We start from the raw sequence: 27,819 nt of genomic DNA on the forward strand, positions 1-27,819 counted from the left end.
GGTATAAACGAAGAATATAGTCAGTCCAAGTGACTATGTAATTCAATGGACATATGTAGTCCCTAGCCGGATTAAAAATCTTTTGTCATGGTGGACCTTTTCACTTCAGCCCCCGGATCCGACAGTCTGGGGTGTATCCGAATACCCGCTCAGTTATGCAAAACCGGGGTATGCGTGGAAACCAGGCGTAGGGGTCATAAGTGCTTGAACAGACAAGTACCCAACTAATTATGTTATATTACATGGGTAGTAAGAAACATCTTCCATGGAGAGTAGTTCCGTTAGCAGTTCCTTTCCCTGGGTACGCATGCATCGATGTGCATGTCCGAACTGCGAACAGAAATGCAGGATACAAAACATCTGGGGATTCACGTTGTAATAAACGAAAGAAACATCTTTTTTTCACCGACCGAATATCTATTATCTATTATTTAATTAAAACAGAAGTCAAACAAGACACCACGTGCGTCCACATAGATTAAATTTTCTTGATCCTTCGATTTATTTGTTGATGGCTGAGATTAAAAGATGCAAATGTTACGTCAAAAAATATGTGTACGTACAACTATTACAACATGGCACGTACAAATAGTGCACACAAGTTAAAAAAAACATCCATGTCCATCGAAACATCAACTAGCCTGCACAAATAAAAAATATTTTTCCATCAATAGGTCAAGGATAAGAAAAAATAATAGTCAAACCTAAACAAATAAGGAACCTAAACAAATAAGGACAACCACCAGACCACGTGAGGAAAGTTCCAAAACAGAAACAAATACAAACAACTTCACAATCTGATCTCCACACGGTCTCGGCCACCTCAACGCAACCCATTATATAAGTACAGCCGGCCGGATAAGCACTCACCAAACAATTAGAAGTCAGCAACCACAACTTGAACAAGCCACATGCGACTCGACGTCCACACCAAAAGCCACCTCCAGCCGCTTCAATCAACTTCCGACGAAGTCACGCCAAAGCACACTCGACGCCCAACGAAGTTACGCCCAACTGCTCCAATCAACGTCGGAAGAAGTGACCCGAAACCACTTCTGGTCTGCATCATCAGATTGGTAATTTTTATTTAGTAAGCTTACTTCTTCTGGATAGAATCTTCATAAATACTATTTCAACTAACAAATTGTTCCCTGTTAATTTTCAAGACATAACACTATGGCATACAAGAAGTTGAGCGACTTAACTAGAAGGGGACAGAATTGGAACATTCAAGTGAAAGTAATGAGAATGTGAGATTCAGTCAATCCTACAACCCATGAGCTTATTAGCCTAGATATGATATTGATGGATGAGCAGGGTTTTTTTAATATATTAATTGGAATTTTTCTGTCAGATGAAGCAACAATTACTAAACATATTTGATTCTTTCAACAAGGTGAAACAATCCATGCTACTATCTGGAAGAATCTTATAGATACTTTTAGATCAAAAATCATTGAGAACTCAGTTTATGCATTCAGCAATTTTAAGGTTGTGGAATCCACAAAATATAGGCCAGTGAGCAATGTAATTAAAATATTTTTTGCATACAATACAAAGGTAAAGGAGATAAAAGGATGTTCAGAAGTTTTTCTAGATTATTGCTTTGAGTTTGCTACCATGGACACACTAGAAGAAAGAGCAGAAAAAGATACACAATTCTCAGGTATGTTTACAGTTGTAATTTTGACTTCCAAGTAATTGTTATTTCTAATTGTTATATCACTAATATCCAAATATACAGATGTCATTGGACTACTAACACAAATGAAGCCTATGGAGACAAGAATAACAAAGAAGAACCCACAACCTTCATATCTCCGCGAGATTGAAATCCTAATGCCAGAGTAAGTGCATATGCATATGGATGTCTCAAATTTAACCAAACCTCCCCCATGTGCACTAACTTCTCAGATTAATTTCTTTAGGGGTGACAAAATCAGAATCACATAGTGGGGAAAGTTTGCTTATTTTTTGACCGAGGATGTAATCGGCAGCCAAATTGTCCTTATTTTTACATCAACGATGGTACAGAGATTTAATGGTAAGTCCATAAAACCTACATGTTATTCTTATCATTTACAAATTCTAACTGATTGATTATATAGGTTTGTGCCTAAAGTCAACCAGTGCCACAAGAATATATATAGATCTAGATATACCAGAAACACAAGAACTTCTTGATAGGTATGAAACACAACCAATTTTTTTTCCACTCATAAATAGTGATTCACGTTCATTCAAGATTGTATGTTCTTATTTACTTCATACATGTGCAGTGTCACATCCCTAGTCTGGTATGACCTAGACTAGCTAGTCATTTGTGCATCATGTTTAAATCTCATTAAATTTGAAATGAGGATTGGTGGAACCCTCAGAATCATTTTGAAAATGACCCAAATAAAAATTTCTCCAAAAGGGTCCAAGAAAATGCTCATGTTGCTCTCTGAAAATATTGGACAGAGATAAAAATCAAACCAATATTTTTAGGAGCTCATGGATATTTAATTTTGGCCATTTGGATTAATCCGATAATTATTTGCTTTGGATATATATTGTTATATATATAAAATATGGTCCAAAAATTATGCCATTTATAGAGGAGCTCTGGAATAATATAGTTAGCCCCTGCAAAAATTGGCATAAGTAAACAAATTGATTTAGTATTATTATTAAATCAAAACAAATGTCAGAAAATTAGAAAACAAAAAAATAAAAGAGGGAGACTTACCTGGGCTTCTTACCTGGCGCCTCTGGCCCAGCAAGCCAGCCCAGCCCACCACCGCCGTCGTCCTCCTGGCGCCAGTCGGCCAGGCGTGTGGCCGACGCGCGCGCACGGGCGGAGCGCCACGCCACCAGCTCGCCTGCCTGCCTCCCCTGCCAGCGCGACGCCGCGACGCTTCTTCTCGGTGCTGCCCCGATCCCCTGGCCTCACCCCCCTCTTTCCCATGCTTTTCCCCTTCCCCCTCTCTCTCACCCGAAGCACCACCGCCGCCGCAGCTCACCACCGACGCGCTCCCCGCCGTCCCCTCGCCCCTCCGTAGAGTCCACGAGCTCCGCCACGACCCCCTCCACCTCCTCGTCGAGCCACGCACCTCCGGACGGCCTCCATCGTCGCCACCCTCGTCGTCTTCATCGCCGGCTGCCCGAGATCGCTGACGATGCTCCGGCCGCACCAGTGCTTCCCCGAGCCCACTGACGCCTTCGCTGGATCCACCGTGAGCATCGCCACCGTTCCCCTCTCTTCTCCCCCCTCGTCTCCGCGCCGTAGCTCCGTTCCCCACCATGGCCGAAGCCATCGCCGCCGCAGCTCCTCGCCGTCGTGGCCACAGCCGCTGCAGGCCGCAGCCGAGCTCGCCGTTGCACTCAGTGCACTCTGGCGAGTCACGCGGACCCGCTCGCAGCCTCCCTAGTGCCCTGCAGCGCCTAACCCGCATAGACCGAACTCCGGCAGCCGCAGCCGAGCTCGCCGCCGTCGACACCGGCCATCCCAGGCCCAGCCACGGCCACCGGCCGACGCGCCATCGAGCTGGCTTTCCAACGCACCTAGCCGCGCGCCATTTGGAGCACCACAGAGGAAACCCGGGGCACAAGTACGCCGCGGACCTCGCCGGCGACTAACCGCCGGCGGGTTTGACTTGTTCGACCTGGGGTTTGACCCCCCCAGGGTCACTAACGCGTGGGCCCCGTCGGCCAGGTGATTAGCTTAGTGCTAATCACCGTTAACTAACCCCCCTGACACTGACAGTGGGCCCCAGCGCCACTAACCTTTTTAATAACTAATCTAACCCTGTTTAACCCCCTAACACTGACGTGTGGACCCCACACGTCAGGTTTGACCCTAGCCAGCCGCAGTTGACCTGCTGACATCATGCTTACTCAATGCTGACGCAATAATATGATTTCTGGATTTAAATTAAATCAGGAAATTCCAGAAATTGATTTAAACTTCAAAAATTCATAACAATTCAACCGTAGCTCAGATTAAAATAATTTATATATGAAAAATTATCAGAAAAATGCAATCTTTCCATCTGTACTAGTTTCATGCATGACAAACCAACTTATACATGCTGAATATGAGAAAACACATTATGGCATATATAGGAGCTTAATTTGGAGATGCATTTGAACCTTTGGTTCAAATGGACTTCAAACCAAATGATTTCTAGTTGCATTAGCTCAAACAACATCACATCTTCATGCCATGTTCATGCATCATATTGTTGCATATGTTTGTGTATTGATTGCCGGCACCGTTCCTTCTCGATAGGTCTTGCTCCGGAGACCGTTCCAGAGTACCTGTCTGTGAAGCAGTGCCTCCTCTGTTGATTTACCAGGCAAGCAAACCCCCTTGTTCATTTCGATAAAACCCTACTCTCTCGCTCCTGCTCTCAGTTATTGCATTAGGACAACAACGATTCATCTGCTACTTTGTGCTACGGTAGTTGAACCCATTCCTCTGCATGACCTGTCATTGCCACAGTAAATAGTTGAAACCCACTAGCATGTGTAGGAGTTGATTGAGCCATGTTGTGTTCCTACCATGCTATGCCTGCTATTGCTTAGAGTTGTGTCGGGTCTGGTTCATTGGGAATGAATTGGAGTGTTACGATATGTTCTGGTGCCGAGAGTTAAGTGTGTGAACACGATTTGGTAAAGGTAGCGGTGAGAGGCCATGTAGGAGTACATGGTGGGTTGTCTCACTGGAACCGTCCTTAAGCACTGAGTTCTATGTATGTTGTCCAATGACTCGATACTACCACACATTGGGCTCCGGGCGCTCCAAGCCCTCTCGACTTATTAACCAACTTGATCTCTGTCCAGGAGTCGCAACTAGTTTCTGGTGTTTGTAGGTAGTGTTAGTAGTCTACCAAGTGGCACCCGACCAGGTGGACTTGGGACAGACTAGGCACAAGTGGCACGGTGTACCAAGCATAGATCCATCCGGCGAGGTGGGCTTGGGAACCCTGCACACATCGTTTGGGGCCGTGAGTGAAACCCCGGCCGGATCTCCTTGCGGATGGAACCCGAATAGGCGATAAACCTGGATTAGAGTCTTGTGTGGTTAGTCAGGTCGTGGCCGACACCCTCGCCAGGCTTCCGCTTGAAGGTTGCCGAGATACATGACGTGTACATGGCGGTAAGTGGCGAGAGCGTGTGTGAAGAAGTACACCCCTGCAGGGTTAACATGATCTATTCGAATAGCCGGGTCCGCGGTTATGGACTTCTTGGATGCTTACATGGTACATAGACAACTTGAAGTGGATACACTAAAATGCTCAAGACAAGTGTGAGTGCTATGGATGGCCTTCTCGTAGGGAGACGGGGATGAATCCATAGTAGTGTATTGTATGGTGATTAGTGGACTCGTGTACGTTGTCTCACCTCCAGAGTTTCTGGTAGTCGTAGAACAGGATAGCCACAGAGTCAAAGCTGGCTTGCTGCAACTAAACCCCACATTACCTCTTGATACAAATGCATGTATGATAGGATCTGATGTAAGTCTTGCTGAGTACCTTTGTACTCATGTTGCTTTATTTATGTTTTTGCAGCGGAGACTTCGGTCTTACTAGTGTTCTCGTGGACTTCGACTAGTAGCTAGTACCTCAGCTACGATCTTGATCGGATGTTGTAGATAGTCAGGCTCTTCAGCCTTTTTCATTTATAGATGTCTATACTCAGACATGTAATGCTTCCGTTTGTTGCTTGATTGCTCTGACTGTTGGGTCATGTGACCCCTGTTTGTAATAATGCTGTGATGGCTCTTTTGAGCCTTTATCTATATGATTGTTGAGTTATGCTGTGATGCCATGTTGTACAGCACATACTTGCATGTTATGCGTACGTGTAATGTGTATTGCTATGTGTGGGATCTGACTATCTAGTTGTTTATTCTTAGTAGCCTCTCTTACCGGGAAATGTCTCCTAGTGCTTCCATTGAGCCCTGGTAGCTTGCTATTGCTCCGGAACACTTAGGCAGGCCGGCATGTGTCCTTCTTCGATCCTGTGTCTGTCCCTTCGGGGAAATGTCACGCGATGAATACCGGAGTCCTATTATCCTGCTACAGCCCGGTTCACCGGAGTCCTGTTAGCCCAGTGCTACAGCTTGGATTCACTCGCTGATGACCGACACGTTCGATGCTGGGTCATGGATGCCTGTCCCTGTAGGTTAGTGCCACTTTGGGTTTACAACTAGCCATGTCAGCCCGGGCTCTTTATCATATGGATGCTAGCGACACCATCATATACGTGTGCCAAAAGGCGCAAACGGTCCCGGGCAAAGGTAAGGCGACACCCGTGGGGATACCGTGCGTGAGGCCGCAAAGTGATATGAGGTGTTACATGCTGGATCGATGTGGCATTGAGTCGGGGTCCTGACAGCGTTGGTATCAGAGCCTGACTGCCTGTAGGATTACCAAGCCAAACCGGTCGAAGTTGAGCCTAGAAATTCTTTAGTTATGTAAGGGAATTGATTGTGGGTTGGAACGTAAGGCTCTTTTTACTCCTTTACCTCATGGCCTTCTGATCTGAGTCGTCCTATCTTTCCTACGGGGTTAAGGAACTAGGCTTTCTCTTCCGTCTATCAGGATCACGTGTTACTACTCCGTAGTCCCATAGGATTGGTTGATCAGAGTCATACCCTAGTTTTGAGTATTTCCGGTGTAGTCTGTTTAGTATGATCTCAGAACCTTGAGTAATGTTGATGAGTATGTTACCACCCCATTTTTAGTAGGATGTCTCATTCTAAGCATTTTACTGCCGTTATGCTGCCAAAATTTCTCTAGGAGTTCGAGAGATACTAATTCCTTGTCCTACATTCTACAGTCCATAGTTGATGCTGATTCCGTCCTTGGTTCGTTTCTCAGGATGTCATCAGCTAAGCGAAGTTCCGTTGCTCGTAGCCAGAACCACGGAGATGGTAGGGATGAGGATCCTCCCGATCAGCCTTCGTTGATAGAGTTCATGCTAGAGATGGAGAGGAACAAGCGTGAGTCTAACCGCTTGTTGGCACGTATCGAGAAGAACACCGCACATCAGTTCAAAGGATCTATGACCATTCATGACTTTATCCGCTTGCACCCACCCACCTTTCATCATTCCATTGAGCCACTCGCTGCAGATGACTGGCTCCGTAGCATCACCCATAAGCTGCGTTCCGCGAACGTAGCTGAAGATGACAAGGTCACTTATGCCACATATCACCTGGAAGGTCCTGCTAGTCTTTGGTGGCAGAACTATGAGGCTATGCTTCCAGCTGGCCAGACTTCCACCTGGAGGGATTTTGTTGAGGCTTTTCGCGAGCATCACATTCCTGAAGCCCTGATTGATCGCAAGAGAGAAGAGTTCTGTAGTTTCACCCAGGGTAAGATGGCTGTTGATGCTTATGGTAGAGAGTTTGAGAACCTCGCCCGTTATGCCACAGAAGAGGTGTCCACGGACGCCAAGAAGCAGGCTAGGTTCCGGAAGGGTCTCAACCCCAAGTTGCGTCGTGATCTCCACCTGCATCATTGTGATACATTCCAAGCCCTTGTGAACAAGGCCATTAATGCAGAGACAGCTCAACTCACTTACGAGGAGTCTCGTAAGCACACTCGTGCTTTGGGATCTTCCTCCGGATCTAGCTCTCAGAAGCGCCGGATTTGGGTTCCAAACTCCGCTCTTCCATCCAAATATGTACCGAGGCCATCTTATGTGGCACCTCATCAAGTTCAGCAGTATACTCCACCCAGGCCTATTGGTGGGCCGCCTTCTAATGCAGGTCCACATCCTACCTCCAAGATTTGTTACAAGTGCGGAGAGCCAGGCCACATTGCCCGTATTTGCACTCAGACCAGAGTTGCTCCACCCCAGCCCGAGAAGTCTATTGGCCGTGGTAAGCCATCACGCAAGATGATCAGTGCCAAGTCAGCTCCCACTGAACATGGACGTGTGCATCACGTCTCAGCTAAAGCCGCTCATGATGATCCAGATGTCGTTCTTGGTACACTCCTTGTCAACTGTCATCCGGCATCGGTTTTGTTCGATACTGGAGCGTATCATTCCTTCATTTCTGAAAGCTATGCCCGCTTGCACGACATGTCATTTTGTGATATGCCCTTCCCATTACTTATTCAAACTCCTGGATCCAAATGGCAAACTTCTAGGATAAGTTATGGCAATGAAATCCTTGTGGACAGACTTGTATTCCTTGCTTCCTTGATATCTCTCAAGTCTTCGGATATTAACATCATCTTGGGTATGGACTGGATGACAGCTCATCATGCCAAGATTGATTGTTTCACCAGGTCTGTTCAGCTCACACACCCATCTGGCAAGATAGTCATTGTCTCCACTAGAGTTGCAAAGCGTCAGCTCTATTCCCTTAATGCCAGCCCTCTTCCAGACCTTGAAGATATCCCGGTAGTCCGTGACTTTCCGGATGTCTTTCCAGAGGAACTGCCAGGTGTTCCGCCTGACCGAGATGTAGAGTTCGTCATAGATCTTATCCCAGGAACTGCTCCAATCTCTAGGAGACCCTACAAGATGGCACCCTTAGAACTAGCCGAGCTTAAGAAACAACTTGATGAGTCCTTGCAAAAGGGTTTCATCCGTCCTAGTTCTTCTCCTTGGGCTTGCCCCGTCCTCTTTGTCAAGAAGAAAGACGGTACGGACCGAATGGTCGTTGATTATCGTCCCGTTAATTTGGTCACGATAAAGAACAAGTATCCGCTCCCTAGGATCAACGACCTGTATGATCAGCTCGCTGGATCCTCAGTCTTCTCCAAGATGGATTTAAGGTTAGGCTACCATCAAATCAGGATCAGAAACGGGGACATTCCCAAGACAGCTTTTGTCACTCGTTATGGTCAGTATGAGTACACCGTCATGTCCTTCGGCCTAACCAACGCCCCAGCCACATTCTCCCGCTTGATGAACTCGATCTTCATGGAGTACTTAGATAAGTTCGTCGTGGTTTACCTCGATGATATTCTTATCTACTCGAAGAACAAGGAAGAGCATGCCGAACATCTTAGACTTGTGTTAGAAAAACTCAGAGAGCACCGCCTTTATGCCAAGTTCTCCAAGTGTGAATTTTGGTTGCCAGAAGTGACCTACTTAGGCCACGTAATCTCTGGTAAGGGCATTGCTGTCAATCCCGAGAGAGTTCAAGCCGTTCTCGATTGGACTCCACCTGAGACTGTTAAACAAGTTAGGAGTTTCCTTGGTCTAGCCAGCTATTGTCGCCGCTTTGTTGAAAACTTCTCCAAAGTAGCCAAACCCCTGACGGAACTTCTCAAGAAAGATAAAAAGTTTGAGTGGTCCCCACAGTGTGAACACAGTTTTCAGGAACTGAAAAGGCGCCTGACTTCTGCTCCCATACTTGTGCCACCGGATTTCGCTAAAGACTTTATTATCTACTGCGATGCCTCACGACAGGGACTAGGTTGCATTCTTATGCAGGATCGTCATGTGATTGCCTATGCATCTCGACAGTTGCATCCACATGAGGATAATTATCCTACACGTGATCTAGAGCTTGCAGCCGTAGTCTATGCACTCAAGACCTGGCGACATTACCTTCTTGGTAAACGTTGCGAGATCTACACCGATCACCAGAGTCTCAAGTATATCTTCACCCAACCAGACCTAAACCTTAGGCAAAGACGTTGGTTGGAGTTGATCACAGATTATGATTTAGGGATTACCTACACCCCAGGCAAAGCCAATGTCATGGCTGATGCTCTAAGCCATAAATCCTATTGCAACAATCTCATGTTGCAGCAAGGCCAACCACTTCTCCATGAGGAATTTTGTAAGCTTAATCTTCACATTGCTCCTCACGGATTCCTTTCTACCCTGGTGGCGAAACCTGATCTTAAGGATCAGATTATCGCAGCTCAAAAGCAAGACACAGGAATTTCCCGGATCAAGAGAAACATTAAGAAGGGAGTTGGTGGATGTTTCACTATGGATGATCATGGTGTTGTTTTCTTTGAGAATCGCTTGGTGGTTCCCAAGAATCAACATCTTCGACAACTGATTCTTAAGGAGGCGCATGAATCTCCTCTCACGATTCATCCCGGTAGTACTAAGATGTATCAGGACCTACACCAGAGGTTCTGGTGGACTAGGATGAAGAGAGAAATCGCTCAGTTTATTGCTAACTGTGACGTTTGTCGTCGCGTTAAGGCAGAGCATCAAAGGCCTGCTGGCACTCTTCAGCCTTTAGCTATTCCTGAATGGAAATGGGATAAAGTTGGTATGGACTTCATCACCGGATTTCCCAGGACCAAGAAAGGGAATAACGCTATCTTCGTAGTCGTTGATCGTCTTTCCAAAGTGGCTCACTTCCTTCCTGTTCGGGAAAGTATCACTGCTAGTCAGCTTGCTGACTTATATATTTCTCGAATAGTGTCACTTCATGGTGTTCCACTAGAGATCAATTCAGACCGTGGCAGTCTTTTCACTTCTCATTTTTGGGAGAGCTTCCAAACTGCCATGGGAACCCATCTTTCTTTCAGTACCGCTTTCCACCCTCAATCAAGTGGTCAGGTGGAACGGGTCAACCAAATTCTCGAAGACATGCTTAGAGCTTGCGTTATCTCATTCGGTATGGATTGGGAGAAATGTCTTCCTTTTGCCGAGTTTGCCTATAACAATAGCTATCAATCCAGCCTCAAGAAAGCTCCTTTTGAGGTTCTCTATGGACGAAGATGTCGAACACCTTTGAACTAGTCAGAAACCAGTGAAAGACAATTCTTTGGACCGGACATGATCCAGGAGGCAGAAGAGCAAGTTCGCTTCATTCGTGAGAATTTGAAAACAGCCCAGTCTCGTCAAAAGAGCCAGTACGATCGTCATCATAAGGATATGACTTATGAAATTGGCGACCAAGCTTACCTTCGGGTTACTCCTTTGAAGGGTACCCATCGTTTCGGTATCAAGGGCAAGTTGGCTCCTCGTTACATTGGTCCCTTTCGCATTCTTGCTAAACGAGGAGAGGTTGCCTACCAATTGGAACTACCCCCACATCTTTCTCGAATTCATGATGTCTTCCACGTCTCTCAACTCAGGCGTTGCTTCTCGGATCCCATCCGCGGAGTGGACCACGAAACGCTTGATCTCCAAGATAACCTCACATACCGAGAGTACCCGGTTCGCATTCTTGATCAAGCAGAGCGTGTTACCCGACGTTAGACCATCAAGTTTCTCAAAGTTCAGTGGTCTCATCATTCCGAGAGAGAAGCTACTTGGGAGCGAGAAGATCGTCTTCGATTGGAGTACCCCGCTTTCTTTCCGTCGACCCCTGAATCTCGGGACGAGATTCTTTCAAGTGGGGGCGAGTTGTCACATCCCTAGTCTGGTATGACCTAGACTAGCTAGTCATTTGTGCATCCTGTTTAAATCTCATTAAATTTGAAATGAGGATTGGTGGAACCCTCAGAATCATTTTGAAAATGACTCAAATAAAAATTTCTCCAAAAGGGTCCAAGAAAATGCTCATGTTGCTCTCTGAAAATATTGGACAGAGATAAAAATCAAACCAATATTTTTAGGAGCTCATGGATATTTAATTTTGGCCATTTGGATTAATCCGATAATTATTTGCTTTGGATATATATTGTTATATATATAAAATATGGTCCAAAAATTATGCCATTTATAGAGGAGCTCTGGAATAATATAGTTAGCCCCTGCAAAAATTGGCATAAGTAAACAAATTGATTTAGTATTATTATTAAATCAAAACAAATGTCAGAAAATTAGAAAACAAAAAAATAAAAGAGGGAGACTTACCTGGGCTTCTTACCTGGCGCCTCTGGCCCAGCAAGCCAGCCCAGCCCACCACCGCCGTCGTCCTCCTGGCGCCAGTCGGCCAGGCGTGTGGCCGACGCGCGCGCACGGGCGGAGCGCCACGCCACCAGCTCGCCTGCCTGCCTCCCCTGCCAGCGCGACGCCGCGACGCTTCTTCTCGGTGCTGCCCCGATCCCCTGGCCTCACCCCCCTCTCTCCCGTGCTTTTCCCCTTCCCCCTCTCTCTCACCCGAAGCACCACCGCCGCCGCAGCTCACCACCGACGCGCTCCCCGCCGTCCCCTCGCCCCTCCGTAGAGTCCACGAGCTCCGCCACAACCCCCTCCACCTCCTCGTCGAGCCACGCACCTCCGGACGGCCTCCATCGTCGCCACCCTCATCGTCTTCATCGCCGGCTGCCCGAGATCGCTGACGACGCTCAGGCCGCACCAGTGCTTCCCCGAGCCCACTGACGCCTTCGTTGGATCCACCGTGAGCATCGCCACCGTTCCCCTCTCTTCTCCCCCCTCGTCTCCGCGCCGTAGCTCCGTTCCCCACCATGGCCGAAGCCATCGCCGCCGCAGCTCCTCGCCGTCGTGGCCACAGCCGCTGCAGGCCGCAGCCGAGCTCGCCGTTGCACTCAGTGCACTCTGGCGAGTCGCGCGGACCCGCTCGCAGCCTCCCTAGTGCCCTGCAGCGCCTAACCCGCATAGACCGAACTCCGGCAGCCGCAGCCGAGCTCGCCGCCGTCGACTCCGGCCATCCCAGGCCCAGCCACGGCCACCGGCCGACGCGCCATCGAGCTGGCTTTCCAACGCACCTAGCCACGCGCCATTTGGAGCACCACAGAGGAAACCCGGGGCACAAGTACGCCGCGGACCTCGCCGGCGACTAACCGCCGGCGGGTTTGACTTGTTCGACCTGGGGTTTGACCCCCCCAGGATCACTGACGCGTGGGCCCCGTCGGCCAGGTGATTAGCTTAGTGCTAATCACCGTTAACTAACCCCCCCTGACACTGACAGTGGGCCCCAGCGCCACTAACCTTTTTAATTAAGTAATCTAACCCTGTTTAACCCCCTGACACTGACGTGTGGACCCCACACGTCAGGTTTGACCCTAGCCAGCCGCAGTTGACCTGCTGACGTCATGCTTACTCAATGCTGACGCAATAATATGATTTCTGGATTTAAATTAAATCAGGAAATTCCAGAAATTGATTTAAACTTCAAAAATTCATAACAATTCAACCGTAGCTCAGATTAAAATAATTTATATATGAAAAATTATCAGAAAAATGCAATCTTTCCATCTGTACTAGTTTCATGCATGACAAACCAACTTATACATGCTGAATATGAGAAAACACATTATGGCATATATAGGAGCTTAATTTGGAGATGCATTTGAACCTTTGGTTCAAATGGACTTCAAACCAAATGATTTCTAGTTGCATTAGCTCAAACAACATCACATCTTCATGCCATGTTCATGCATCATATTGTTGCATATGTTTGTGTATTGATTGCCGGCACCGTTCCTTCTCGATAGGTCTTGCTCCGGAGACCGTTCCAGGGTACCTGTCTGTGAAGCAGTGCCTCCTCTGTTGATTTACCAGGCAAGCAAACCCCCTTGTTCATTTCGGTAAAACCCTACTCTCTCGCTCCTGCTCTCAGTTATTGCATTAGGACAACAATGATTCATCTGCTACTTTGTGATGCGGTAGTTGAACCCATTCCTCTGCATGACCTGTCATTGCCACAGTAAATAGTTGAAACCCACTAGCATGTGTAGGAGTTGATTGAGCCATGTTGTGTTCCTACCATGCTATGCCTGCTATTGCTTAGAGTTGTGTCAGGTCTGGTTCATTGGGAATGAATTGGAGTGTTACGATATGTTCTGGTGCCGAGAGTTAAGTGTGTGAACACGATTTGGTAAAGGTAGCGGTGAGAGGCCATGTAGGAGTACATGGTGGGTTGTCTCACTGGAACTGCCCTTAAGCACTGAGTTCTATGTATGTTGTCCAATGACTCGATACTACGACACATTGGGCTCCGGGCGCTCCAAGCCCTCTCGACTTATTAACCAACTTGATCTCTGTCCAGGAGTCGCAACTAGTTTCTGGTGTTTGTAGGTAGTGTTAGTAGTCTACCAAGTGGCACCCGGCCAGGTGGGCTTGGGACAGACTAGGAACAAGTGGCACGGTGTACCAAGCGTAGATCCATCCGGCGAGGTGGGCTTGGGAACCCTGCACACATCGTTTGCGGCCGTGAGTGAAACCCCGGCCGGATCTCCTTGCGGATGGAACCCGAATAGGCGATAAACCTGGATTAGAGTCTTGTGTGGTTAGTCAGGTCGTGGCCGACACCCTCGCCAGGCTTCCACTTGAAGGTTGCCGAGATACATGACGTGTACATGGCGGTAAGTGGCGAGAGCGTGTGTGAAGAAGTACACCCCTGCAGGGTTAACATGATCTATTCGAATAGCCGGGTCCGCGGTTATGGACTTCTTGGATGCTTACATGGTACATAGACAACTTGAAGTGGATACACTAAAATGCTCAAGACAAGTGTGAGTGCTATGGATGGCCTTCTCGTAGGGAGACGGGGATGAATCCATAGTAGTGTATTGTATGGTGATTAGTGGACTCGTGTACGTTGTCTCACCTCCAGAGTTTCTGGTAGTCGTAGAACAGGATAGCCATAGAGTCAAAGCTGGCTTGCTGCAACTAAACCCCACATTACCTCTTGATACAAATGCATGTATGATAGGATCTGATGTAAGTCTTGCTGAGTACCTTTGTACTCATGTTGCTTTATTTATGTTTTTGCAGCAGAGACTTCGGTCTTACTAGTGTTCTCGTGGACTTCGACTAGTAGCTAGTACCTTAGCTACGATCTTGATCGGATGTTGTAGATAGTCAGGCTCTTCAGCCTTTTTCATTTATAGATGTCTGTACTCAGACATGTAATGCTTCTGTTTGTTGCTTGATTGCTCTGACTGTTGGGTCATGTGACCCCTGTTTGTAATAATGCTGTGATGGCTCTTTTGAGCCTTTATCTATATGATTGTTGAGTTATGCTGTGATGCCATGTTGTACAGCACATACTTGCATGTTATGCGTACGTGTAATGTGTATTGCTATGTGTGGGATCTGACTATCTAGTTGTTTATTCTTAGTAGCCTCTCTTACCGGGAAATGTCTCCTAGTGCTTCCACTGAGCCCTGGTAGCTTGCTACTGCTCCGGAACACTTAGGCAGGCCGGCATGTGTCCTTCTTCGATCCTGTGTCTGTCCCTTCGGGGAAATGTCACGCGATGAATACCGGAGTCCTGTTAGCCTGCTACAGCCCGATTCACCGGAGTCCTGTTAGCCCAGTGCTACAGCCTGGATTCACTCGCTGATGGCCGACACGTTCGATGCTGGGTCATGGATGCCTGTCCCTATAGGTTAGTGCCACTTTGGGTTTACAACTAGCCATGTCAGCCCGGGCTCTTTATCATATGGATGCTAGCGACACCATCATATACGTGTGCCAAAAGGCGCAAACGGTCCCGGGCAAAGGTAAGGCGACACCCGTGGGGATACCGTGCGTGAGGCCGCAAAGTGATATGAGGTGTTACATGCTGGATCGATGTGGCATCGAGTCGGGGTCCTAACATGCAGGGACTCAACAGAAGAAACCTTACCAAAAATGATTAGTATAGATAGAAGTAATCAAGGAACATTAGAAGAACAAATGTTTTATAGGAGGAGAACATTACAAGAACTTACTACAATGAGGCACGAAAACCAGCCAGGCCAGGTAATGCCTCAGAATTCCAATAAATGATGGCATCAATCTTTGTGATATGAGTTAAAGACCTGCATTAACAATTCATTCAATATTAGTTACAACGAAACCATAATGCACTTATATATGTCTCTTAATCCCCAATGCTAACATTGATTTTTTTTAGGATCTTGTCTTCACAGCAATAGCAACAGTAGATCGTTTGCAAGAAAATATTCAATGGTGGTACATGTCATGTGATAAGTGTCACAAATTGGCTACCAAAGAAACCGACAAGTATTATTGCAACAGTTGTGGTATATATCCAGAAAAGGTCACACCTCGGTAAGCATATTATGTTACTAAAATATGAACAAGAACTGTTATATTATATTTACTCTCCACTAACATGAGTTGTATGTTAGGTACCGTGTTCGACTCCAAATTAGTGACCATACATCTACTACAAGTTGCACTTTATTTGATGAGGAGGCTGCAAGATTGCTTAATACATCTGCATCTAAGTTACTGGACACACTAGATGGGAAATCAGAAGAAGCGCCAAAGATTATTCAACAATTATGTGGAAAAAGACTTATATTTCGGTTCAATCTCAATGATAGTAATCTCACATTTGGCACACAAAACTATGCAGTAAAAAGAACATTTATGCCTAATGATAAGCTTGAGATGCTCTACTTGGACAATAAAGCCGAGGAGGTAAAGTTGCATTAAATTTTTACCATTTTCAGAATTCCTTAACTAATTCATCTTACATATGTTACACAGGAACTGATGGATGATGAAGTTGACACCGTGTTAATGAAGAAGCAGAACATGCCGGATAGAAAGGTGAATGATTTTTTAAAACTATATACAAACTTCAGATTTTAGAGATGTGTCTAATTTTTAAATTCTATATGTTTACAGTCAAAGAATAATAAAGTTTCACCTGGCAAACTTTCATGCGAACGGGTTCCTGTGAAAGAGGAGCCAAATGATAGCAATGGGACTACATTAAACAAAGATAAGTGTCAAGACAAAGTATCATCATCATCACATGTGCTCCGAAGTGGCAATAAAAGGAGACTTAGATCTGTTGCAATATCAGATAGCTCAGAGGATGAATGCACTGAGACGAATATGCTTGAACAAAATGACAAAGGTGCCTGCGGGAACAAGAAACGTGTTAAGGCAAAAGCCAAAAATACAATGCTTGAAGATGAAGATGAAGTATGGAAAGCAAAGCCCAGGAGAACAAGGATGTTATCTAGATAATTAGTGAATCAGTAGCTTATGAAATAAATAGTACGACAATATATTTTTTATCAACCATGATAACTAATAGTACTTGATATCGATCAGAATAAGAAGGATACTTATTAGATTAAGGGTGTGAATGTTACCAATGTTCTTAGTCATCTAGATAATTAGTGGATCAGTAGCTTATGAAATAAATAGTACGGCAATTTATTTGTATCGACCAAGATAAGTAAGAGTATTTGATATTGTCCAGGATAAGAAGGATATTATTGGATTAAGGGTCTGAATGTACCAATGTTCAAAACGGACAGTTAACTTTCTTCATGTAGTTTCCTTTATGTACATGCTATTTTCGGCAAATATGTACAAGGCGAGCACAATAGGCAGAATCATACTACAATACTAGAGTTTGGCTCTACAATTTTTCTAATATTATTGGGAAAACACTCAATTGTTTAGAAATCAGTTGCACCAAGAACATTAGCAAGACCAAAAGAACATGAGCATGAACATTGGATTCAGCAATAGGAGAGAAAGGCAAGGTAAGCGTGTAGACCTCATGCTGACATGAGCTGATGTCGCCGGCATCAAGAAAGGCTCGGCGTCCTCCGACTATGCATGCACGCCGGCCAGAATCACATAGCCACGGCTCCCACCAGAATAACTGCGTCTGTCCCAGATTAGAGAAAGGGAACAACAAATTACAAGCATGGTTTTGGTACAGATTCACAGAAGACCCTAATCAAACATCACGACAACATACGTCAAGAACCTGCAGCGCCCGCCGACGCCAAACGCAGTGCAGAACCACCACCAGCCGCGGTCCGGCGAGCCGCACGATGGCAGTAGCAACAACAATAACTACCAGCGCGACCAGTACACTGACGTGAGCGACGGTAGCAACAACAACTACCAGCGCAACCAGTCCGGCGAGGAGCACGATGACCGCAAGCACTACACAACAAACCTATACCAAAATTAATATCCAAGGTGACATATTAACACACACACAAGATAAGGCCTTTGCAGTTTAAGAAAATAAACAAGAAATTATCTTCAGTATAAAGGATGCAAATCATCAGTTTCCACTTACATTTAATAGTAGCTTGATAGGAAGAACAATGAGGAGGCCAGCAAGAACAATGAGGAGGCCAGCATCTCACTGTAGTCAGATCCAATAATTCACCATCAGCGGATGACTCGGTGAGTTCCATAACAGCCTCCTCCATTGGACCAAACTACAACACCTCTGCCATGGTTCTCTAGCCGTCGGGCATGTCATCACCTTGGCTGAAACCCTTGAGAACACTCCGCTGGACTCCACGAGGTCGTCGAGGATCCAGATCCTCGAGAATGCGCCCGCGCACTCCACGCAACCACAGACTACGCCAGACGAAGAGAAGTTGGAAGAAATGAATCAACAAGTGCAGCCGCGTTGGTTTGGGAATTAGTTCGGTGATGGCAAGCGGCGAGATCTTCATCAGTCGGATAATGGAAGAGATGGTGCAGGCGTATGGATAAGGTTGTTGGTGGGGATTGACTGAGCTGAGAGATATTTTTCTTTTATAAAAGATGAGAGTTCTACGTAGATGACGACCTGTATGGGTTGTTTATACGGGGTGGTAGTTTACTAAATGACTAACATGGGCCCCCATCAAAACTGCTGGGCCTAAATAGGCTTCATACGTGGTGTATGTAAACTTGGATTTGGAATTTTATCGCTATACCGTAATCGTTACCAACTCAGTTACTACTCCTTATCGGAACTCAGTTCCTACTCCTTATCGGATAGGCTGATATGAGCATGTGTTAGCGTACTGCCCTTAAATAGCTGGAACATACACTTCGGTGAACCAAGGGACTGTTGTGATGCCCGGGTAATTAAGCTACAGTAATCCCACGCTAATCATGCCATGACACCTCGGTTACTGTTGCTATCCTCACAATAATTCGAAACTTTTCGAAATTCAAATTTAAATTAATGATAACAATAAAAGTTTTCAAAAATTAAAACAGAATTGTTCGGTGGTTGCCGAATATTACAAAGGTAATTATGGTGCAACAAACACATTTTTATAAAATGACTAAATGGTTTAAAATGAATTTGAACAGAAAAGAAATAATAAAGAAAATACAAAAGAAAAAAAAGCAAAGCAAAAAAAAAGGAGAAACCCCCCTGGGCCGTGGCCCAACTAGGCCAACCCACCGGCCCCAACCGGCCCACCCCGTGCCCCATAACCTCCCCCCACTCCCCCACACACCCACCGACACACCCCCACCCCCCCCCCGCAAAATATCTCTCCCCCTCTCCCCCGATTGGATCGGGATCGTGGGAGGAGGCCCTCGTCGCCGCCCGTCGCCGCCAGGACCGCGCCGCCGCCCGGAGCTCGCCGCCCCACGCCAGGACGCCGCCACCTCGCCGACCTTCTTCCACTCCGTCGCTCGTCCCCGTCGGCCTCCCCAGACTTCCCCGAGCCCGCTGCCCGTGCCCTACTCCCCCTGTGAGCTCCCCCTCTCCTCGTCCGTCGCCGCGGTCACCGCACTCAGCGCCCGCGCTCGTGGCCGCGCCACACGCGCCCCGGTCCTTCTCCCCGTGCCCGCGCGCCGCGCTCGCCCGCGGCTCTGCTGCAGCTGCTCCTGGCACCGCCTGAGTTCGTGCTCAGCGCCACCGGCCGGCGCTCCCACTGGCCTCACCACGGTCGCCGCTCGCGCCGGCTGCGCCCCTCACCTGCATCGCCCGGCGCCTGCCGCACCCCATCGCTGCTGCTGTGCCGCCCCGCCTCCGCCACTACTACCGCGCCGCGGTCGCCCCTACTTCGCCTTCCCTCCGACCGGCCCCGGGGCTCGGCCTCTGCCCCGCGGTGCCGCGGCCCGCACCTGACCATGCCCACAGCCGCCTGGCTCGCCGCCGTCCTGCTCCCCGCCGGTGACCGCCCTCGCCCCGCGGCCATCCCCTGCGCCCGGGCGGGCTTCGCCCCGCACGCGCCCGCTACACAGCCGCCCGTTTTGGCCCCCTGGGCCACTGACCCAGGGGCCCCACACCCCTTTTTTCTCTAAAAAAAATAAAGTAAATAAATAAAAAGTTAATTAATAATTACAATAATTAATTAATTAAGGATTTAATTAAGTTAATTAATCATATTTAGATTAATCTAATTAGTAATTAACCTAGTCAATTAACTAAACTAATTAAACCTAATTAATTAGTCTCAAACTATGACAGGTGGGTCCCACTGGACCCACCGGTCAGGTTGACTCTGGTCAACGGACCGTTGACCGCTGACGTCACCTCTACGTCATGCTGACGTCACCAGGCACTGTTCTGGATAATGCTGAATTAAAATAATTAAATAAATCCTAAAAATGAATTAAATCTTTTAAAATCAATATAAAATAAACCGTAGCTCGGATGGAAAAACTTTGTACATGAAAGTTGCTCAGAACGACGAGACGAATCCGGATACGCAACCCGTTCGTCCGCCACACACCCCTAACATATCAAACTCGCAACTTTCCCCCTCCGGCTCCTCTGCCCGAAAACACGGAACACCGGGAATACTTTCCCGGATGTTTCCCCCCTTAACCGGTACCACCTCATACCGCGTTAGGGCACCCCTAGCACCGTTACTTGTCTTGTCATGCACCGTCATGCTTATGTTTGTATTATATTTATTGTTTCTTCCCCCTCTTCTCTCCGGTAGACTACGAGACCGACGCTGCTGCTGCCCAGTTCGACTACAGAGTTGACGACCCCTCTCTCTTGCCAGAGCAACCAGGCAAGCCCCCCCCCCCTTGATCACCAGATATCGCCTATTCTACTCTATACTGCTTGCATTAGAGTAGTGTAGCATGTTACTGTTTTCAGTTAACCCTATACTGCTGCATGGCCTGTCCTTGCTACTACTGTTGTTACCTTTATCTGCTATCCTACTGCTTAGTATAGGATGCTAGTGTTCCATCAGTGGCCCTACATTCTTGTCTGTCTGCCATGCTATACTACTGGGCTGTGATCACTTCGGGAGGTGATCACGGGCATATACTATATACTTTACACTGTTACATTACCTGTGATACTGTTCGGAGATGGGGGGCTGAAAGGACAGGTGGCTCCATCCCGGTAGAGGTGGGCCTGGGTTCCCGACGGCCCCCGACTGTTACTTGTGGCGGAGCGATAGGGCAGGTTGAGACCACCTAGGAGAGAGGTGGGCCTGGCCCTGTTCGGCGTTCGCGGATACTTAACACGCTTAACGAGATCTTGGTATTTGATCTGAGTTGGCTACGAGCCTATACGCACTAACCATCTACGTGGGAGTAGTTATGGGTATCCCGGCGTCGTGGTATCAGCCGAAGCACTTCAGACGTTAGCGACGGAGCGGCGCGCGCCGGATTGGACTGGAACGCCTGCTAGGCTAGGTCTGCTTCGGGCCGCCCTCGCAACATGCAGGTGTGCTATGGGCGATGGGCCCAGACCCCTGTGCGCTTAGGTTTAGACCGGCGTGCTGGCCTCTCTGTTTTTCCTAGGTGGGGCCGCGACGTGTTGATCTTCCGAGGCCGGGCATGACCCAGGAAAGCGTGTCCGGCCAAATGGGATCAAGCGTGTTGGGTAAGTTGGTGCACCCCTGCAGGGAAGTTAATCTATTCGAATAGCCGTGATCTTCGGTAACAGGATGATTTGGAGTTCTACCTTGACCTTATGACAACTAGAACCGGATACTTAATAAAACACACCCTTCCAAGTTCCACAGACAACCCGGTGATCGCTTTTCCACAGGGTGACGAGGGGAGGATCGCCGGGTAGGATTATGCTATGCGATGCTACTTGGAGATGCTACTTGGAGATGCTACTTGGAGGACTTCAACCTACCCTCTTCTACCTGTTGCAAGACGAAGGTGACCCGAAGCGTAGTCTTCGATAAGACTAGCTATCCCCCTCTTATTCTGGCATTCTGCAGTTCAGTCCACTGATATGGCCTTTTACACATATACCCATGCATATGTAGTGTAGCTCCTTGCTTGCGAGTACTTTGGATGAGTACTCACGGTTGCTTTTCTCCCTCTTTTCCCCTTTCCCTTCTACCTGGTTGTCGCAACCAGATGCTGGAGCCCTGGAGCCAGACGCCACCGTCGACGACGACCCCTACTACACCGGAGGTGCCTACTACTACGTGCAGCCCGCTGACGACAACCAGGAGTAGTTAGGAGGATCCCAGGCAGGAGGCCTGCGCCTCTTTCGATCTGTATCCCAGTTTGTGCTAGCCTTCTTAAGGCAAACTTGTTTAACTTATGTCTGTACTCAGATATTGTTGCTTCCGCTGACTCGTCTATGATCGAGCACTTGTATTCGAGCCCTCGAGGCCCCTGGCTTGTATTATGATGCTTGTATGACTTATTTTTGTTTTAGAGTTGTGTTGTGATATCTTCCCGTGAGTCCCTGATCTTGGTCGTACACATTTGCGTGCATGATTAGTGTATGATTGAATCGGGGGCGTCACAAGTTGGTATCAGAGCCGACTGCCTGTAGGAATCCCCTTTCACACTTCTTGGCCGAAGTCGAGTCTAGACATTGCAAAACTTTTACTAACTTGGCTGTGCGGCCCATGGGCCCACATCGCCATTGGGTGGTATTAGGATCTTTTATTCCTCGACCTATACTCTGGGACTCTGACATCTCTTCTATATGGGTTAAATGAATTTTACTAAATCTAACATTAGGATCTCGTTATCATTTTCACCCGGAGAGCCCCTTATTACTGATGATCGTCTGCTGCACCAGAAGACCCTGAAGATACTCTCCGCTGTTAACCCGAGAACTTGTGTTCATCGCGTTTGCAATTCACCTTCCACCGCAAACCCTTATGGATAACTACTTGCATTTGTTATTCTTACATTCATCCCCAGTGGTCTTGTTATTACAAGATACCCTAAAAACTCGTCGTGGTTTCGATAATCCCTTGAGCTTACTGCCTTGCTGTTCTTGTCACTTGAATACCCCTACGGTTAATTCTCGCATTTATCGAGTATCCGCCCATCCCCAAGTTGTTCATGTGTTACACAAAAGTCTTCGAAATACCACCCGATATTCCGAAAATCCTCAGCAACATATTGCTCTGGAATTTCTTGTTTGCTTTCATTATGATTAATCCCATAAGTATAGAAATCTTATTGACATTCCTTGTCATTATCATTTTGAGTCTGTTGACTCAATATGTTGCGAATACACGCAATCCTCATTGATCCTTATAAATTACCTTTCCGGCTGAGCTTCCATTCTTTTAACTGGAATTGGTTCTCGACCAATCCAATTGTCGTTGATTGTACCCTAAGGCTATTCAACTTATCCATCCCTAATTAGAGAATTGCTTCTGATCCCTTGATTTGGAAATCATAATTCCTTTGCATTTGACAATTGAGTTAGCCAGTTGTTTCTATAATTTGATCTCCTTGCATTCTTCTTCCTCTAGTTGAGTACCGATACTCGTATCAGATCCTTTGTGGACCATCAAGTCCTTTGTTGGATTGTTATCCGACAGTGTCCTTCACATTTGATCACTTTGTGAGTTCTTCCCCTGATACATAATGCCTTTGTTAAGTTGTATCCTCTACTTGGCCAACTAGGCTCTGCTTTCGGGCTTGTGTTAATTACTCTTGAAACTTGTGGTATATGTTTCTAAGAAGCCCCTATGGGTTGAACATATGCCTTCTCTAAACCGTGTGAACCCGAAAGTTTTCACGAGTCATACTCTTCTGGTGCTTCACCAGATAAAATTTCAACACTGCAACTTCATCGAACGTGAGAAGTGAATGAAAGGATATGCATTGGAGAAGTGGGAGTCGACCTTGAACTTGTGTTCATGCCCATGGACACGATGTAGATCTTATCATTAAATCTTCTCTTAAATGAATTATTCCTTTGGTATAAGTTCATCTTATATCTAGGATCTGGCCTTCTGCAATCGTGGTTCCGACCATGACTGTTCTTCTTTGATCTCATTTCTTGGACAAGTTAAAACAATTGTCTTCTATGGATCAATACACCAGTCCAACCTTTACTTTGATCTTGTGTCGAGTATTACCCCCTGGTATCTCGAGATTATCATGGAACTGCATAACTTTTTATGAGTTCTTCATCAAGTGCTACCTTCCCACTGATTCCAATTTTTTGCGGGCTCTGAGTTATTGAACACTCAAAGACCCCGATAACTGAACCGAGTCCGCTCTACGGTTCAACAACTCTTCAGTAAGCTTCTATAAGTACGAGTTTGTACCCGATCACGCCATTCCTAGCCTGTTTGGCTATATCATTGTCATGACGATTATAACTGTGCTACCTGGTCCTTATTCTCGGAGCACCAATTTTCGACGATGAACTAACCTTACATCGATCCTCATCATCATATCATTTCGCCTTGAACAACAAGCTTGGTTTCGAGTTTGTGTCGTAACTGTGGTTCCAATAACCTCTTGCTTCATCATTCCTTTGACTTGTTGTCGTCGCTGATTGACTACATCTGCATGAAATCTCTCGACAATTGTGTCGTGATCATCATCAACCTTATGAGCTCTTCCAGGAATTCAATTGAATTCATGATGGGTAATACCATCCTGGCCCCTCGATGATTCCTGTTCTCATCGACCACTTTATTGCGTTCCGTTCAACACAACTTGTTCGTGTTTTGTGTAAACCTTGAGATCACTGCTACCCAGCAGTTGATCTTCCTTACCTCGGAAGTATTACCACCTCTTTTTGTCAAGAATGTGGTGAGAATTTCACCACCTCTTAATGATTCTTGATATCATAATACTTCTTGCCATCTTCGTTCATTCCTTGGTCCCCGTATTGTTTTCAACCGGAATACCGACAATGGAGCTATGACGTGTGAATTCAAAACTTCTAGCAACCCTATTGCTTTGAAGTGAATGGGCGATAGTTCATTCTAAGTCCTTCGCTAATTGAATCACCATTCTGACATTGGTCGTGCAACCCAACCCATATTTCGGGCGCACCTTTCAACCAATGTTTAATTGTGTATGTTTTCCTCGAGCATACTTCCTTATATCATTTGTTCTGACAAATGTTATCTCCTTGTTCACTTAATGGTGGAAATCCATCTTTTGGGGATCTCGGTGAATTGCCGTTGAGTTCACCAGACACCTCCTTGTCCTCTCCTTGGGTTAATGATGAACTCTTGTTAACGGAAGTCACTTCATAGTTCATTTCCCGAGAATCTTACAGTGTCATCCCGTCAATTGGTGTTGCACCTTTCTTCTCAGGCATCCTGAGCCTGAGGTATCCTGACACCAATCATACCTGAATCTCCGTCAGATATGATGGTTAGGACAACTTTCCAAGAGTTATGATATTGGTCCTTTGATGAACCGGTGACATGATGTCATGCCTAGCACCCCCCCCCCCTGGGTGGAGGACCGATCATTATAAATTCTTTTGCAAGGATAACCATTCTTCCTGGAGGAAATTGTAAGACCTATTTTATAAGCTGTTCCTGATGGATCCAATGAGTATCTGAAGTCTGACCTTTGCTTGAAGACCATGTCAATGCTATCTCGAAGCATGTTTCTGGTAAACCGATTTTCAACAAGAACATTTGAAACCCAATGCTAAATGTTTCTCGCTCGATTATCCAAACACCGTTGTTTGCGTAATGTCATGAAATTTCTCTCCCTTACCTAAATGGTTTTCTACTTTATATCCTGTCATGGATATCTTGCTCTGCTTGTCCTTGGGAAGGATTTACCCCTGAAAGATGTGTTTAAACACATTTTCCTTTCCATTGTTCTGTTTAACCTGATGATCACATTTTCCTTTCCATTGGTTTGTTTGACCTTTCTTGTGATCTATATAACCTAAGCAGTAATAATTTACTTCTTATGTAAACACCTCGGTGTACAACTCTGCCAGTGAGACCCTGTTACTTTTGTTGATGACATTTCGGTAACCACCGATGGACGAGAACTTTGCCTAATGGTCCGCCTCGATCAACGAGCAGGAAAACGGTTCTCTTCGTCCCTCGTCCTTGGTATCGACATTGTTGCCAACATAACTGATAGGCTAACCTCTGACATGTCTTGCTATCATGACCGTGCAAGATGTCACCGCCCTTCCTACTTTTAACCCACATGGTGGGCCCATAACCCCCAGTTCCACAGGATCGAAACCTGACTCTCTTGTACACCCCCGGTTTCCAAAGTTATTCCCCACGCTTGACTTCGTATGTAATTCACGGGTCACCTTCCTAATGCTCTATCCTGGTATCAGACGCAATACTTACTCTCGTTGCTCTGAACCCCTTTCTCACTCCGGTTCAGACTTCGAGCAACTATCTATCCGCTTGGAACCTCTTATTGAACCTTCGTACCTTACTCTCGACATATTTTATTGGTTCAATTCGAGAGGTACTCTTATGCTCATTCATGGGTTAACCCCAGATTGTTTCCCTCATAAGCATTCCGTCGTAGCCGAGCTGCCCCTTACCTATTCGTAAGTACGTTGGAGTTCCCGAAGAAAAGGACGACTTCGCCGTGATGACCTGAAGCAGAGAAATAAAGACGTCAATATATTGGGTTGACCTCTTCGAGAAGAGCAAGCCAGGATGAGGAGACCCGCTATATTTGTTACCAGACCTTCCCCCCCTTACTCCCCTCTTAAATCTCGGGACGAGATTTCTTGTAGTGGAGGAGAATTGTGACGCCCGGGTAATTAAGCTACAGTAATCCCACGCTAATCATGCCATGACACCTCGGTTACTGTTGCTATCCTCACAATAATTCGAAACCGTTCGAAATTCAAATTTAAATTAATGATAACAATAAAAGTTTTCAAAAATTAAAACAGAATTGTTCGGTGGTTGCCGAATATTACAAAGGTAATTATGGTGCAACAAACATATTTTTATAAAATGACTAAATGGTTTAAAATGAATTTGAACAGAAAAGAAATAATAAAGAAAATACAAAAGAAAAAAAAAGCAAAGCAAAAAAAAGGAGAAACCCCCCTGGGCCGTGGCCCAACTAGGCCAACCCACCGGCCCCAACCGGCCCACCCCGTGCCCCATAACCTCCCCCCACTCCCCCACACACCCACCGACACACCCCCACACCCCCCCCCCGCAAAATATCTCTCCCCCTCTCCCCCGATTGGATCGGGATCGTGGGAGGAGGCCCTCGTCGCCGTCCGTCGCCGCCAGGACCGCGCCGCCGCCCGGAGCTCGCCGCCCCACGCCAGGACGCCGCCACCTCGCCGACCTTCTTCCACTCCGTCGCTCGTCCCCGTCGGCCTCCCCAGACTTCCCCGAGCCCGCTGCCCGTGCCCTACTCCCCCTGTGAGCTCCCCCTCTCCTCGTCCGTCGCCGCGGTCACCGCACTCAGCGCCCGCGCTCGTGGCCGCGCCACACGCGCCCCGGTCCTTCTCCCCGTGCCCGCGCGCCGCGCTCGCCCGCGGCTCTGCTGCAGCTGCTCCTGGCACCGCCTGAGTTCGTGCTCAGCGCCACCGGCCGGCGCTCCCACTGGCCTCACCACGGTCGCCGCTCGCGCCGGCTGCGCCCCTCACCTGCATCGCCCGGCGCCTGCCGCACCCCATCGCTGCTGCTGTGCCGCCCCGCCTCCGCCACTACTACCGCGCCGCGGTCGCCCCTACTTCGCCTTCGCCGCTCCGCGACCGGCTCCCCCGGGGCTCGGCCTCTGCCCCGCGGTGCCGCGGCCCGCACCTGACCATGCCCACAGCCGCCTGGCTCGCCGCCGTCCTGCTCCCCGCCGGTGACCGCCCTCGCCCCGCGGCCATCCCCTGCGCCCGGGCGGGCTTCGCCCTGCACGCGCCCGCTACACAGCCGCCCGTTTTGGCCCCCTGGGCCACTGACCCAGGGGCCCCACACCCCTTTTTTCTCTAAAAAAATAAAGTAAATAAATAAAAAGTTAATTAATAATTACAATAATTAATTAATTAAGGATTTAATTAAGTTGATCAATCATATTTAGATTAATCTAATTAGTAATTAA

The 27,819-nt window shown here is 47.2% G+C and overlaps 1 protein-coding gene across 3 annotated transcripts; it reads right to left on the reverse strand.

Annotated features, from left to right (window-relative positions):
* Positions 1 to 472: 472 nt before the first annotated feature.
* LOC123090233 (uncharacterized) lies at positions 473 to 18,360 on the reverse strand. Of its 3 annotated transcripts, XR_006442433.1 has the most exons (7): positions 17,903 to 18,360; positions 17,573 to 17,776; positions 17,366 to 17,479; positions 16,499 to 16,715; positions 15,549 to 15,638; positions 871 to 1,060; positions 473 to 641 (listed from the first exon to the last, which is right to left on the reverse strand). XR_006442433.1 is itself a non-coding variant. In XM_044511637.1 (4 exons), exons 1-4 carry the CDS (start codon positions 18,036 to 18,038, stop codon positions 16,581 to 16,583), a joined length of 576 nt encoding a protein of 191 aa, XP_044367572.1. In that variant the 5' UTR covers positions 18,039 to 18,360; the 3' UTR covers positions 16,494 to 16,580. The 3 variants fall into 3 exon arrangements, 1 of the variants encoding a protein (XP_044367572.1); XR_006442432.1 differs by having other exon boundaries at positions 473 to 1,060; positions 17,573 to 17,763; XM_044511637.1 differs by lacking the exons at positions 473 to 641; positions 871 to 1,060; positions 15,549 to 15,638 and having other exon boundaries at positions 16,494 to 16,715; positions 17,573 to 17,763.
* Between the last annotated feature and the right edge of the window lie 9,459 nt (positions 18,361 to 27,819).

Source organism: Triticum aestivum, chromosome 1B (assembly GCF_018294505.1).
Source record: "Triticum aestivum cultivar Chinese Spring chromosome 1B, IWGSC CS RefSeq v2.1, whole genome shotgun sequence".
Lineage (NCBI taxonomy): Eukaryota > Viridiplantae > Streptophyta > Magnoliopsida > Poales > Poaceae > Triticum > Triticum aestivum.